General features: G+C 48.0%; 1 protein-coding gene across 2 annotated transcripts in view; it reads right to left on the bottom strand.

The window, feature by feature from the left end:
- Positions 1-16,311, bottom strand: part of MCMBP (minichromosome maintenance complex binding protein) — a 188,196-nt gene that overhangs the window by 72,052 nt on the left and 99,833 nt on the right. For both annotated transcript variants that reach the window (XM_077257882.1, XM_077257883.1), the window contains exons 9-10: positions 14,240-14,415; positions 12,018-12,141 (exon numbers count right to left, since the gene is read on the bottom strand). In XM_077257882.1, the coding sequence (XP_077113997.1) occupies positions 12,018-12,141; positions 14,240-14,415 (300 nt within the window). The remainder of the gene's footprint in view (positions 1-12,017; positions 12,142-14,239; positions 14,416-16,311) is intronic.

The following is a 16,311-nucleotide window of genomic DNA, read 5'->3' as shown; positions in this document are numbered from 1 at the left end:
ACAGAAAGGCCGTGGCGGACCTCATGATAGGAAGGGACTTTAGGATCTCAGATCTCTGAGTCTTATTGGACAGGTGCTCTTCTAATTGACCCATCCAAAGGTACATAGACCGAGCTACCGAAGTAGCCGCTATGTTGGTTTTTATTAGAGCCGCGGAAGATTCCCAGGCTCTCTTCAAAAGTATGTCAGTTTTTCTATCCATGGGATCGCGCAGGCTTGAAGAGTCCTCGAATGGTATGGCTGTCTTCTTAGCCACCTTCGCCACTGGGACGTCGACTTTAGGAATTTCTTCCCATAATTTTACGTCCTCAGGTTCGAACGGCAGACGAGCTTTGAAGTCTTTAGATAGCACCAGCCGGCGTTCCGCTTCTTTCCACTCCTCCAGTATCATGGCCTTAATATGTTCGCTAACCGGGAACACAGTCTGCTGACGTGACATAAGTCCCCCGAACATCAGGTCCTGCCTGGATTGTGGCTTAGGTGTCTCTTCTATCCGCATGGTGCATCGCACCGCCTGCACAAGATCATTCGTCTCTTCTGCCTGGAAGAGATATTTTCTTTGGTGGTTCTGGCTTCCTGACGGAAGCTCGCCCTCCTCTTCTGAGACGAAGTCTTCTGAGTGAGACTTGTCTTCAGAAGTAAACTCTGGTTCTCTTAAGTCTCGCTCCCGTCTGGCCCTCTTGCGGCTGGGAATAGGGCTGGATTTCTGCACCATACTAGACAAAGAAGCTTGCACTTCTTCACGTATCAGGGATCTCATCTCGGATAGCAAAGCAGGCTGTTCGTCCCTCACGACCCTAGACGTACACTCTGCACACAAGGTTTTCCCATGGGAATCCGGGAGCTTCGAATTACAAATAGGGCATCTAGCAGACTTCCCCGAGGCCTTGCCAGATTTCTTAGCTTGACCAGAGGGGCCAGCAGGGGCTCCCTTATCCTTAAATGACATAAGATAGGGATAAGCACTGGGGTAAGCCTGCTCCCGTGTGCGAATGGGGGGATCTGCGCTATGCGCACTTACCACCTCCTCGACTGGCATACTTGCTTCTATGACGAGGGTAGCAGGTCCCCGCGTAGCGCTGGATCAGGAGCGCTTCAGCCGTTATGCGGTCCACGCTGGAATGCACGCTTTCCCCTTCACATGCAGCGTTACCGGAAGTGACGGTAACGGATGCCGAAAACCGGAAGTGACGCGTCCCCGGGCACTTCCGTCTGGAGACGCCGTGCTGAACACCACGCTGCTCCTGGAAGCCGCACACAGCATGGATGGCATCCGCAGCCGAGAGCCTCCCACCGGGAGGGAGCGGCTGCCACCAGGAGCCTCGTCCACTCCTGGTCTTTGGAGCAGAGGGACCCCCCTCCGGAGGGTTTCTGCCCTGAGCCTCTTGACGGGGGAAGGGTATTGGCAAGCCGCACGATCCCCCTGAGCTCCGGTAAGCTTGCAGCTTTCACTCGTGCGTCCCTTCCTTGCAGGGACAGGAAAAACACTGAGGATTGGGGTGGGACATGACCTTTTAAACTCATGTGTTTCCTGTCCCAGCAAGGGGAGGAGGACGTCCTCCAGGGTGCTGTCAGGAGGACGTCCTGGAAAATCAGATTTCCAGTATGAGGCGTTTTATAAATGGAGGAGGCTGATGGGCGGGTCTGGTCACATGATCCTCAGGCTGATGGGCGGGTCTGGTCACATGATCCTCCAACAGCAGTTACTGTATGGACAGAAGTGCTGGTAAGTGTGTGAGAAAAGCTGCAAGTTGGCAGATACCTTGAAGACATGATTTATTTTTAAATCCTTTAATTATTTTCCATAATAAATTAAGAACAGCCTGCTCTGACAAGGGGGGGGGATGATCATCATGATAATGGAGGAGCCGCCTGCACTGACCAGAGGGGATGAGGATAACTAAGGAGCCGCCTGCGCTGACTAGAGGACATGATGAGGGATAATGGAGGAGCAACTTGCCCTGGCCAGAGGAGATGATGAGGGATAACGAAGGAGCCGCCTGCGCCGACTAGAGGAGATGAGGGGATAATGGAGGAGCTGCTTGCCCTGGCCAGAGGAGATGATGAGGGATAATGGGGGAGCCGCTCGCCCTGGCCAGAGGAGATGATGAGGGATAATGGGGGAGCCGCTTGCCCTGGCCAGAGGAGATGATGAGGGATAATGGAGGAGCCGCTTGCCCTGGCCAGAGGAGATGATGAGGGATAACGAAGGAGCCGCCTGCGCTGACCAGAGGACATGATGAGGGATAATGGAGGAGCCACCTGTGCTGACCAGAGGAGACGATGAGGATAACGGAGGAGCCTCATGAATAAGGGTGCCCAGATCGCCTGAAACGCATAGAAGTCATTTGTCATGTAAGCTGTATTGCTGAGGTCTTTGTGAATAAAGCAGTTTCACAGTTCGTCTAGTTGGATCTTCTTGTTTTATTATAATGGAGAAGCCGCTTGCGCTGACCAGAGGGGATCATGGAGCAGATGTCTCCGCAGACCAACAGAGGATGAAAACAAGCTTTTTTAACCTAACAGATCAATGCCAAAGAAGCAGACTTGCCAGCATGTGGGGGAGACACTACTCAAGATAGCACCCAAACAGTAATAACCTGGCACCATGCATTTGATTGAGGGGCCACTGTCTGAACATCTTCTGACATTCCACTTATTGAGCGTCAACAAACCAAACATCAGTTTCCCAAATGATCCATTGAGAAACATGCCAAGACTACTTGCAAAATACCGATCACCAAGTCCTCAAGCATTCATGCTCTGATCAACCGCAGATGTGGCAATACCCTTTGGCATAGCTCATGACTAAACAAGAATGAAAACCCTGTACACACTTTGCGTGGTAAGTTGAGCACCATGAGCAATATAACAAAAGGTATGTAAATGTAGTGTTTTTTTCACACGGCGAATATCTAGGGCTCCTCTGCATAGGTCCATGGAAGGCACAAGATCATTGGAGGGTTGGTCACATGGATAAATCTTTACATGTCTGACCCAGCCTCTACAAAGAGGACATTGCCCAGAGGTACAGTCATGAAGAGATGGAATGGAACGAGAAGGCCATTCAAGACATAACTTAAAGGACACTGGGTGCAGCATGCAGGATAGCAGGCATCTAACTGCCTACATCCAATCAGGAAGACTTCTATAGTCTAGTCACAAGAAGAATCCCCAGGAGCATTGCAAACTGGCTGCACAAGGTAACATCTGGCTCAGTGTCACATCATTCATCTTCCACAATGAAATTCACCCAATAAACTTACCTAAGACATGAGCTGACAACATCCCCCCCAAACAGAGGAGCACAGGGAAAAAGGAAGAAAAAAAGAAATAGGGATTTTTGTGTACTCACCGTAAAATCTTTTTCTCCGAGCCACTTATTGGGGGGACACAGGACCGTGGGTGTATGCTGCTGCCACTAGGAGGCTGACACTAAGTAAATACAAAAAGGGTTCGCTCCTCCTCTGCAGTATACACTGCCCACTGGCTCCGGATAATACCAGTTCGTAGCAAAGCAGTAGGATATTAACAAGATTTAACCGTAGGAACAATATGTCAGAGACTAAAATACTTATCATAGGCAACAAGCCAAAACAAGGGTGGGTGCTGTGTCCCCCAATGAGTGGCTCGGAGAAAAGGATTTTACGGTGAGTACACAAAAATCCCTATTTCTCCATTGCCACATTGGGTGTAATAATTATGTAGGTACTAAGAAATCTGATAGTGTGGGATAAAGCCAGTCTGAGAGCAAAGCTGCAGTAAAAGAAGTATTTAAACAAAACAGAAATGCAAATAGAACTAACAGACATTCCTGCAATTGTAACAACGTGCTCAGCACAATATGGTAAACAGGAAAGCAAACAGAACGAACACAGATATTCCTGCAATTGTAACGAGGTGCTCAGCACAATATGGTAGTCACAGCACCGAGAATAGCGGGACGCGACCGCTAATATGAACCAGTCCAGCAAGGATAAGATGAGGGGGCAAACAAGACACTTGACAAGGAAGTCCAGTAGGTTATCAGTGGAAATGCACACAGTACTTAACCCTAGAACGCATACCTGGGGCCTCGCAGGCCTCCCAGGTTACTTGTTTTCTATTTTCTGTAAAAGTACTTTAGTTAGAATTTTGAAAATCTAGGTAATCCTCAGGTATATAGTTGTTAGTAATTTCCAGTTAGTCATATTTTTATGTTACAGACATTTCGGTATAACAACCTTTTTTTGGGACTACCCCATATTCACGCACCTGGGGCCTTTTAGGCCTGTACTACGTTTACATGTGATACTCAGTCTTTTTGTCTGTATTGTTGCTGGGGAAGAACTTTTATGACACTGCTATTGCTGGGAAGAGTGTGGATTCTGCATGACAACATGGTCATGTGATCTTGGAAGACTAAACGTTGGCCTGTTGCCCTTTTTTCCAATATCCTTGATGTGTCAGCCCTCAATAGCTACATTGTTTATTGTCAAACTAATCCAGAATTCCATGCCAACAGGAAAGACAAGAGACGTCTATTTTTGACAGAACTTTGTTATGAACTTTTGATGCCTACTATGATGGAGAGAAGCAGCATGATTTGCTTATCAAGGCAAATTACGGAGGCAATGATCCGATGTGGAATACGCCTTCTGGAACATCCAGAGCAAAGAGAAAAAAAAAAAATAAAGCGCTGCTATATTTGTCCAGCAAAGAAGGAAAGAAAATCGGAGCGTTTCTGTTCTACTTGCGGACAAAATGTATGCAAGGAACATTTAGCCGAAAAAATAATATGCGAGAATTGTCGGGGGAATATGTAAAGTTACAAATAAATATTTCTGCACCAAGTTTGCTGCAACCAAAAAATGTTTTCATAAAAAAAATTTGCATATAGAATGCCTATATTTGGCGTGCCCGTTTACTTACTTTTTTGTTGTTTTATGCACATAATTACGTTTTGAAATATACACATCTTAGGCTGTGTTCCCAGTAGCGCTGGGGTTCGCCAGAAGGGGATCCATAATGGATCTGACCTCCTGGTAACTCCAGCTAAGGCTACCGGAATGGCGGGATTCCGCGAGCCTTAGCTGGGGTCACCAGGAGGTCAGATCCATTACGGATGCACACAGTACTTAAACGAGGAAGTCCAGCAAAACTTGATCATATGTGCGCACAGCACTTGTCTGTGAAAGTTCAATAATATGCAGGTGGTGCATTGAGCATGAAGTCCTGGTGAAAGAGGACGAAGGGAAAAAGAGGGAGAAGCGCTATCTATGCGTAGTAGATGAGTTTTAAACTCTTTTGGTGAGAAAAGCAACATTAGAATCTTGCTCACCTGGTGTGGTTGTGCAAAGAGGCACAACACTGGGAAAAAGTTTAGCAAACAAGGGAAATCCTTCCACAGGTGTGCTGCCAGTCACAGCAGTTCTAGAGAAGAGATGCAGCTGAAAGAGGCGAGGCAGACCACCGAGTAGTGAACAGCTGAAGCAGGGAGTTCTCCTGACCACAGGCAGAAGCTCAGGAGCCAGCAGAACAAAATACTCAGGCACAGAACACCACATGACTCGGACTTAAATAATCAGGGCAGACAGGAAGTTCCATGACAGGGTGAGATCCAAAACTCCATCTTGGATCAGAAGGAAGACACCACCTTCGGGAGGAAAGTAGGGGACGGTCTGAGGACCACCTTGTCCCGGTGGAACGTAAGGAACGGCGTCCAACAGGAAAAGGGCAGCCAACTTCGAGACTCGTCTGATCGAGGTAATAGCGACGAGAAAGGTCACCTTCCATGAAAGAAGAGACTGAGACGTCCTGCAACGGCTCAAAGGGAGATTCCTGCAGGACACCTAGGACCAGATTAAGGTCCCAAGTCTCTAGAGGCGGTCTGTAGGGAGGCACGACATGAGAGACTCCCTGAAAGAACGTTCAGACCTAAGGTTTGGAAGCAATTCTTCGTTGAAAAAGGACTGACAAGGCCGAGACCTGCCCTTTAAAGGAACTCGGTGAAAGCCCCAAGTCCAGACCGGATTGGAGGAAATCTAGGATGTTGAAAATCTGCACCAAAGAAGATCCTCCAGGTCCGATAGTAGATGCGCGATGACACTGGCTTTCGGGCATTGATCAAGGTGGAAACTACCTCACGGGAAAAACCTGCTTTAGTCAGAACTCAGGATTCAACGGCCATGCCGTCAAACACGGGGCCCCTGAGTTCTGGTGGTAGATCGGGCCCTGAGAAAGTAGATCTGGACGATCTGGTAGGCGCCAAGGAACATCTGCGATGAGCTGGACCAGCTCTGCATACCACGCCCGGCGAGGCCAATCCGGGGCGATGAGAATTACCGGGACACCCTCTGCCATGATCTTCCTGATGACTCTGGGAAGCAGGAGGGAAACCAGTATGGGAGGTGAAACTGACTCCAAGGAAGGACTAGCGCATCCCCCCTGATTGCTCTGGGATCCCGGGACTGGGCCACAAACTGAGGTACCTTGGCATTGAAGCAGGAAGCCTTCAAGTCTACGTCCGGAGTACCCCAACGAAGGCAGATTTGTTGGAATATGTCCTGATGGAGACCACTCTCCTGAGGCAAGACCATGCCGGCTGAGGAAATCCACGGCCCAATTCTCCACTCCTGGAATGAGAACGGCCGATATGAGTGGTTGTGTTCGGCCCAGCGAAGGATGTGCTCTACCTCGCGCATTTCAGCTCTGCTGCCCCCTTGATTTATATAAGCCACAGCAGTGGCATTGTCCGACTGGATACGGATGGGGCGGCCTGCTAGGAGATGATGGAACAGCTTTAGGGACAGCCGAATCGGACGTATCTCCAGGATATTGATTGGAAGACGAGACTCGTGATGAGTCCAGGTACCCTGCGCAGTGTGATGGTGAAAAACCGCTCCCCAGCCTAGGAGGCTGGCGTCGGTGGTGACTACCAGCCAATGGACTGGGAGGAAGGACCTCCCTTGAAGACAGGATCGGAGCATCCACCATTGGAGTGTTTGCTTGACCCGAGGAGAGCGAGGACAGTCGGTCGAGGGAAAACAGACTCCCGTCCCATGCGTCCAGCAGAGCGTGCTGGAGGGGACGGAGGTGTAGTTGCGCAAATGGAATCGCCTCCATTGCAGGCACCATCTTCCCGAGAATCCTAATGCCGGAACAGGGGGACGGCTGAAGAAGCTTCCAGACCCCTTGTTGAAGAGCCAGGACCTTGTTCCAAGGAACAAGCACCAACCCTAGGGAGGTGTCCAGGGTCATGCCCAGGAAGGAGATTTGTTGAGCTGGAACAGGAGATGACTTTTAAAGTTGATCAACCAGCCCAGCCGAGAAAGTATCCAAGGAAATGCAGACGCACTCCTCGCAGGCTCAGAAAGGTAGGGAAGCACGACTAGACCCCGAGAATGTAGAATGGCCTTTGTGAAAATTCTAGTGGCAGTGGCGAGGCCGAAAGGCAAGGCCGTGAACTGAAAATGTTCCTCTGACGGCGAAGCGAAGAAACCTTTGATGAGGTGGGAAGATTGGGATGTGGAGGTACGCATCCCGGATGTCGATGGATGCTAAGAATTTGCAGTGTTCCATTGAGGCAATGACTGAATGGAGAGATTCCATCCTGAAGTGACAGACTTTGACAAATCTGTTCAAGAGCTTTAGGTCCAGGATGGGCCTTACTGTTCAAATCTGTTTATGGTCCCCAAAAAGGATGGAATAAAAACCGCAGAACCTTTCGCCCTCTGGGACAGGGACAATCACTCCGTCTTGTCGGAGCGACTGGATGGCCTGGAAAAAGCCCGAGCGCGCATTCCCGCTTCGGGAGGGCGGGAAGCAAAAAACCGGGTTGGAGGAGGAAAGGAAAAAAAATCGATTTTGTAACCGGAGGACACCAGATCCCTGATCCACTCGTCGTGAACGACTGCGAGCCAGGCATGACGAAACAAGAGAAGGCGTCCGCCTATTTTGCCGATGTCGTCCGGACGAGATTGCGAGTCATTTAGAAGATGGTTGGGGTCTGGATCCCCTGGACCTAGACTGTGTGGAGCGGCCCCTCCAGGAATGGTTGGGCCTGTATGAAGCCTGAGGGCTTTTGTCTCTGCCAGCGCGGGGCCCCGAACCAGGGGAACTGGCTGAGGAATGCCATGCGGCTGTCGTCGGAACGGTTGCCTGAATCTCTGCTGGGGAAGGGAAGTACTTTTTTCCCCTCGTAGCGTCTGAAATCAGTTTATCCAGCTTTTCACCAAATAGAAGGCCACTAAGATATGGCAGAGACGTCAGGGACTTTTTTTGATACGGAGTCCGCTCGCCAGTTCCTCAGGCATAGCGCTCTCCTAATCGCCACAGAGTTTGAAGCCGTAAGTGCAGAGCAGTTTGCCGCGTCCAGTGAAGCGTTTACCAAGTAATCTCAAGTAAGTTCACATGTAATGTGAACGGAAAGTCCGACGTCAGAACTGGAGGTGCTCGCATGGAAACAGTGGAACAATGATTGAAACCAAGAAAAAAATGCGGCAGCACTCACCAGGAAGTGTGGTCCAATCTTTTATTGAAGCATATTCATAGCCGCGTCTTCACGGCTCGGGGGAGTGCAGGAGTGAGGAGGTGAGCAGGAGTGACGACGATCGTTTCGCGCTGAAGCAGGGCTTCAACAGGTCTGCGCCTTATGCAGAGAGTCTGCCCAAGAAGTCACAGCTTTGGCTACCCAGGTAGCAGCGAAGGAGGGAAAGAGTGCAGAGCCTGAAGCCTAAAAAAACTGAACGGGCGAGACTGTCAACTAGGTGGTCTGTGGGATCTTTGATAGAAAATCCGTCCGGCACGGATAGGATAGTTTTAGAGGACAAACGTGAGACAGGAGGATCCACAGGAGGGGATTCTGTCCATTGATAGGAGATCAGGAGAAAAAGGATATTTGGACTCCAGAGATCTCTGGCCCTGAAAGAGTTAGTCTGGACGCTCCCTATGTCGCTGGACTATGTCCTGGAACTCCGGGTGATTGGCAAACACCCTAGGAGTACGTTTGGCCCTTTTGAAAAGACACCGAATTATCCGTACTGCAGGTCGCCGGTTCCTCATCAACCTGAAGGGACTGGTTGAAGGCCTCTGAGACTATCTATAGTGCTCTGATAACCTGGCGACTCCAGATCTAGAGGCCCATCAGACTCAGGATCAGAGTCCTGGTTGGAAGAGGTGCCTGGGGAGCGAGAGCGGGAAGCGGAGCTAAAGGACGCCGAGGCACCAGAGGGCCTGGGGGACGAGCTACGGACGGGCTCCCTAAATGGCCGCTTGTGCTTAGGAGTGAGAGCGGTCCCTGCAGGCTGAAGATTCCTGCAATAATTATGGGGGATACCTCAGGAGACTCTTTGCGTGGAACAAGACAACTACAGGACACTGTTTTATAAGTGGTAAAGTCTATATTATCACACGGTGATTCAAACAGGTGCAGAGAGAAACTCAAATCCACAACACTTGGTGTAAATATAAAACGCAGCTTAGTCTATAGGAAACTTCAGAGGGAAATGCAATCAAGCAGAAAGTCTATGAAGCACAATTATTCTTGAGGATACTAGACACGAATAAATCCTTGTCTTAGTCCAAACACAGATAGATATGCTTATAAGGCAGTTCAAATCATATCTTAGCTCAACCAGGGAGGCCTGGTTAATAGTCTCAGGTTATTGCAGAGCAGAAGCAGCTTACAAATCCAGCAAATGCAGATGAAGTAAACACGAGCAGCAGATGAAAGAGGATTACTGGAAACTGGTGTATGCAGCAGGAACTCAGTGCAGAGTAGCAGGATCACCACACAGGTTCACAGGAACAGGTATATAGCCAGGGAGTAATCAGAGGTCAGGAGCTGGATGCAAGGCAGAATACTCTAGCACAGACTGAAGGCTGGGGTGGAGTTTTATAGCAGGAAGACCGTGCACATGAGACCAAAGCCATCTTGGAAAAGGGCAGTAATGCACAAAAGGTAAAAAATGTTCAGAGTCCTGACAATTTCGCAGCAGTAGGGGAAGCTTCCTGAATAGGCGGAGTAGTGGTCCTGCTCCTGGTTGGATCCCGGAGGGACTCTATAGCTTTAGTCAAAGAAGCCATAGATTGCGAAAGTGACAAAGCCCACTCAGGGGGACTGGTCACCACAGGCTTGTTTGCGGCGGAGGGCTCCCGAGAGCATTTAGGGTCACAAGCATTACAGAGCGGAGTAGTATGCCCGCTTGGTAGCGCAGCCTGACAGGAGGTGCAAGAAGTGAAGAACACTGTTTTTGCAGCCTTTTTGTGTTTAGGCAGAGACATGTTGTCTGATAACCTCTGTGAAGGGCTGTGGAGCACCTGTGCAGCTAGTAAAGTGGAGCACTGTGCAGGAGTATGAGGGCCTGTGTCAGCGTGCAGCGCACCTACCCAGGTCCTGTGTCCAGATGCCGCACCGAGACCAGGGGGAGAGGGTGGCGTTGAGGCTCCTCGTTGTCCAAGATGGCCGCCGAGTTTGTGGGGAGCTTCTTGCAGTGTGCGAGAAGCGCTGAACCGGTGGGTGGGCTGTCACGCGTGACGCGAGCTGTGGGCCGAGCTAAGGCCGAAGCCGGGAACTAAATTAGCAGTGCCCCCCCCCCCCCCTAGGCTCACCGCTTAAGGTCCTCTTCAGGCGAGGTATGGGGGGGGGGGGGGGGGGGGGGGAGTGCAGTCAACCTCGATCCACTGCCCTCTTAATGGGGAGGTGGAGAGGGACTGGGAAGCTCCTTGCATCACCGCTGTCCTTCAGTGGTGGTGCAGAGGGAGGGCGGCCAGACTGTGCTCATGGGAAGGTGGCCTCTTTGTATTTTAAGGGTTCACTCCCCTAGGATTTCACAGGGCTAGTCCACGGCCGAACATCCCACGTCACAGGAAAGGGTATGGGGAGTAAACTCGCCTGTTGATGTTTCGGGGGAGATCAGCCCCCTTAAAAGGGTCCGTTGCCCACTTCATCTTCTTGCGCAAAGTTAAAAATAAATATAAGAACGCCTGAAAAAAAAAACAAAAAACAAAAAAAAAACAGACAGTGTGCCTCCTACGGACACTAAGCAAGAACTGGTAGCGGTAGCGCACCTGTAGAGAGCAGGTGCCATAAGTTTACACTGTTGGGTTATTTCCCACCAAGGGACTGCTTTTGGACGTCCCACGGTCCTGTGTCCACCAATGTGGCAATGGAGAAATAGGGATTTTTGTGTACTCACCGTAAAATCCTTTTCTCCGAGCCACTCATTGGGGGACACAGCACCCACCCTTGTTTTGGCTTGTTGCCTATGATAAGTATTTTAGTCTCTGACATATTGTTCCTACGGTTAAATCTTGTTAATCTCCTACTGCTTTGCTACGAACTGGTATTATCCGGAGCCAGTGGGCAGTGTATACTGCAGAGGAGGAGCTAAGCCTTTTTTATTTACTTAGTGTCAGCCTCCTAGCGGCAGCAGCATACACCCACGGTCCTGTGTCTGCCAAGGTGGCGATGGAGAAACAGAAGAATCTAAGGATCAGAGGATGAAAGGAGGTCAGAATAGAAAGTGCACACTTCACCGGTCTACAAATTCTGTATCTGTCCAGAGAGCCATGACAGGAACAGTTACTAAGGAACCTATTGTCCTTGTGGACAACCAATATCACAACACTACAGATTATACAAATAGTGACAGTCCTGAGAAGACCTCAGAAACCTTCATGGGGAAAAAAAAAAAAAAATTTATGGAACAGTGCAAGTGCAGCAGCGGGACGAGTGGGATTCATGACATCCCACCAAGCCACGCCCTCGCCAACCCACCAGTGAGTTCAGTTATGTTCCATACAACACAGATCATTTACACCATCACTGACTGCACATTATATTCTTCCCAAAAAACTGTACAGATCTTGTATTATGCAATGTTGGAGGCCCCACAAGAGAAGCAACATCAGGACCACTGCAGATCAAGCTTCGCCTAACATGGTTATTCACATATCTATGCGTCAGCAAGATTTAGGTGCTCAGCCTCACGTATAACATGCGCAGAGGACACGAGGGGCTGTTCAGTAATACTCACACGGTGGAGATGAGGTGGAGGACGAGGTACTGCGCGGCCAGACTATCACCCATTAGAGCATGCGTAAAGAACCCCAATAGTTCACACCTCACCGATGGCAGCTCGGACATGAAACTGGATACACCTAGAAACAGGAAAGATATCTTGGTACCGTATTAGCCAGTGGATAGAAAAATATTTAGAATTTAGAGTCCTCAGTGGTTGATACCTTTCAACGGCTAACTACAAAGATGGCAAATTACAAGCTTTCAAGGCTACTCAGGTCTCTTCATCAGGCATAGACTAATGAAATTAATTTCATGTGTGGGCAGCCTTACTGAGAAGGTATCTGGATGGGTAGAAGGTATTCTTAAACCACTGGTAAAGGATACACCCAGCTTCATTCAGGACACAACTGACCTATTGAATAAACTATCAGCAATAGGTCCTCTACCAGAAGGAACCATCCTGGCCACCATGGATGTGGACTCTTTGTACTCCAATATCCCACACCAGGATGGATTAAATGCCTGCAAATTCTTCATGGAAAACACAGGGACTGATGCGGACTCTGTGGTGAAACTTATAAAATTCATCCTCACCCACAATTACTTTGAATTTGACAACAAGATATATCTACAGAAGACTGGCACAGCAATGGGAAGTAAAATGGCCCCACAGTATGCAAATCTTATCATGGTCAAGCTTGAGAGCAACTTTGTCCTCATGTCCCATCAGGCCTCTGGCCTACTACCGCTACATTGATGACATTTTAATCATCTGGACGGAGTCTGAGCCACAGCTAAAGACGTTCCATGAACAGTTTAATCAATTTCATCCTACCATCAACTTAACACTCAACTACTCCTGCACTGAAATTAACTTTTTGGACACCATCATTAAGCTGCAAAACAATGAAATAAAGACATCCCTGTATCAGAAGCCAATGGACCGTCCAACAATACCTTAAATGGGACAGTTTCCATCCAAAACATAAAAAAAACTGTATCTGATGGCTTGGCTGTAGACAATCGTATATGTTCCAACCCCATGGATAGGGATGAACACCTTTTTGAATCGGGGCTACCATCCAAGAACAATTCAAAACCAAATGACTAGAGCAACTAGAATATCAAGGAATCGCATGCTACATTACAAAGCTAAAGAAGAAAATAACCGGGTGCCTCTAGTAGTCACCTACAATCCAAATCTGGAGGTGCTAAGGGAAGTTGGACGGAAATTACAACCTTTATAAACTACAAAAAGATGCCCGACTACAATCCATTTTTCCAGACCCCCCACTACTGTGTTTTAGGCAGCCCCCAAATCTAAGAAGCATCATTGTCAGAAGCTCCCTGTCCTCTCCAACAGCTGCAGGTACCTTTCTTTGCAACCAGAAAAAAAAAAAAAAAAATGTAAAACCTGTCCATTTATAATGACCACGGACAAGATAAAGATCCCTAATTCACATCAGGACCACAAGATACCAGGTACTTTCAGCTGCGTCACTCCTAATGTGGTGTACCTAATTATTTGTACTAAATGTCCAACTGGGGGTCTGTATGTGGGGGAGACAGGGCAGAAACTGAGAACAAGGATCAACTCTCATCGCCATACAATAAGAGAAAAAAAGAATGGATCTACCTGTGGCCAAACATTTTTGTCTCCCTGATCATAGCATTATGGACATGAAATTACTTGTATTAAAAGGTAACTTCAAATCTCAGAGACACGGAAGAGTCTGGGAATATAAACTGATGACGACCTTTGACACACTCAGTGTAGGAATTGATGTGTCGCATGGATTTATGTCTTTTTACATCAACTAAAGAATTTGCTCCTGAGACCATGTGGGGTCACTATAACATAGATAAGGAATGTTTTATTGGGGTTTGGTTCTTTGAACTGGTCCAATATTTATGGATTTAACTGTTTATCACTCACATAAATGGTAATTCTGCTTATCGTCACCTGTCTCATCTATGGCATTTTTCGGTGCCGTGTTGTGCATAAATATGTAATTCTTCAGAATTTCTATTAGTCTATACCAGATGAAGGGACCTGTGTAGTCTCGAAAGCTTATAATTTTCTACCATCGTTTCAGTTAGCCATTAAAAAGGTATCAACCACTGAGGACTCAATTCTAAATATTTTTCTACACCTAGAAAAGGAGAAACACATGATACATCTGGTGCAGTGAAGCTGAAGATATAGAAGGGGGATGTCAGTCCGCCATTACTTACACTTGCTTTCCTCAGTTTCACCCATGGAGCTCGGGATTACTGGATTTGTGTGCGGAAGTTTACGGATCAATATGGCGTGAATCCGGGGTACGAGCGATGTGGGGGGGCTGTGTGAACGCTGCTCCTCCTGGGTGTCCATACAGACTGCAGGGTTCAGCAGAGAGGACACCATGTCACTGAAAGAAAAACAGGCTCCGGTGACTGTCACATTCACCTCTGGCAAGCCCATTACATCTGTGTCCTGGGACTGGAACCTTTCAGCAGCATTGTGCTCAGTAACCTACAGACAGTGTCAGGTTCGCGCCGTTATACTGATTACAAGGATACCTGGTGATGAAATCCATCTTGTGGTTGTTGTGGAATCTTTATTTTCAGTTTTGAGCTAATGATAGGCTCGTGCTTCTGGGCGGGGCTGTGGGCAGCCGTTTATGTGGTGCTCTGATTAGCTATTCATAATGAAGACTGCTGACTGGTCACTGAATATTATAAAATTGTAATATATAGCCAGGAAGAGAGGACGCAAGACACCAGAGCTCAGTCTGTAATCACCAATTCTTTCCCCCTCTGGACCATTTTCTGCCTTATATCCCCCTGAGAATCTGCTCGGGGGGCCTAAAAAGGTAATCGAGGGCCGTAAATGGCCCCGAGGATCCCCACCCCTGAAATAGATCCATACTAAGTAATACAGCTGCCTGACCTTGTGGCGACACACTTACGCCATCAACTTGTTTAAAGATCCTATTAAACTCTTTCAGCTGCCATATTACTACATCGTACTAAACCCCTTTACCCCCAAGGGTGGTTTGCACGTTAATGACCAGGCCAATTTTTACATTTCTGACCACTGTCCCTTTATGAGGTTATAACTTTGGAACACTTCAACGGATCCCGGTGATTCTGACATTGTTTTCTCGAGACATATTACACTTCATGATAGTGGTAACATTTCTTTGATATTACCTGCGTTTGTGAAAAAAAACAGAAATTTGGCGAAAATTTAGAAAATTTCGCAATTTTCAAACTTTTAAATTTTATGCCCTTAAATCACAGATATGTCACACAAAATACTTACTAAGTAACATTTCCCACATGTCTACTTTAGGCTAGTTTCACAGTAGCGTTTTGAGGAGCTGCGGACTTCCTCCATGAAGCCCCGCCCTCGGCCGCTAGCTCCGCCTACATCTGCATGCAGCCTGCGCACCTATCTTTAACATTAGGTACGCAGGTCGTGCCGCTGTATGCGGATGCTTTCGCATGCGTCGCTTTGACGATTGAGAAAAAAAATTGCTACAAGCTGCGTCCTACGCTGGTCGCCGCATCGTCAAAATGACACATGCGGAAGCATCCGCATACAGCGGCACGACCTGCGTACCTAATATTAAAGATATGTACGCAGGCTGCATGCATTAGCAGGCGGAGCTAGTGGCGGAGGTGCAGCCGAGGGCGGGGCTTCACGGAGGAAGTCCGCAGCTCCTCAAAACGCTAATGTGAAACCGGCCTTACATCAGCACAATTTTGGAAACAATTTTTTTTGTTAGGGAGTTATAAGGGTTAAAAGTTGACCAGCAATTTCTCATTTTTACAACACCATTTTTTTTTTTTTTTTTAGGGACCACATCACATTTGAAGTCATTTTGAGGGGTCTATATAATAGAAAATAACCAAGAGTGACACCATTCTAAAAACTGCACCCCTCAAGGTGCTCAAAACCACATTCAAGAAGTTTATTAACCCTTCAGGTGCTTCACAGGTATTTTTGGAATGTTTTTTTTTAAAAAAAGAGAACATTTATCTTTTTTCACAAAAAATTTACTTCACCTCCAATTTGTTTTATTTTTATCAAGGGTAACAGGAGAAAATGGACCCCAAAAGTTGTTGTACAATTTGTCCTGAGTACGCCGATACTCCATATGTGGGGGTAAACCACTGTTTGGGCGCATGGCAGAGCTCGGAAGGGAAGGAGCGCCATTTGGAATGCAGACTTGGATGGATTGGTCTGCAGGCGTCACGTTACATTTGCAGAGCCCCTGATGTACCTAAACAGTAGAAACCCCCAACAGGTGACCCCATGT

Source organism: Ranitomeya variabilis, chromosome 4 (assembly GCF_051348905.1).
Source record: "Ranitomeya variabilis isolate aRanVar5 chromosome 4, aRanVar5.hap1, whole genome shotgun sequence".
Classification (NCBI taxonomy): Eukaryota; Metazoa; Chordata; class Amphibia; order Anura; family Dendrobatidae; genus Ranitomeya; species Ranitomeya variabilis.
Note: the sequence above shows the minus strand (reverse complement) of the source record. Positions and strands in the feature narration are given on the sequence as shown.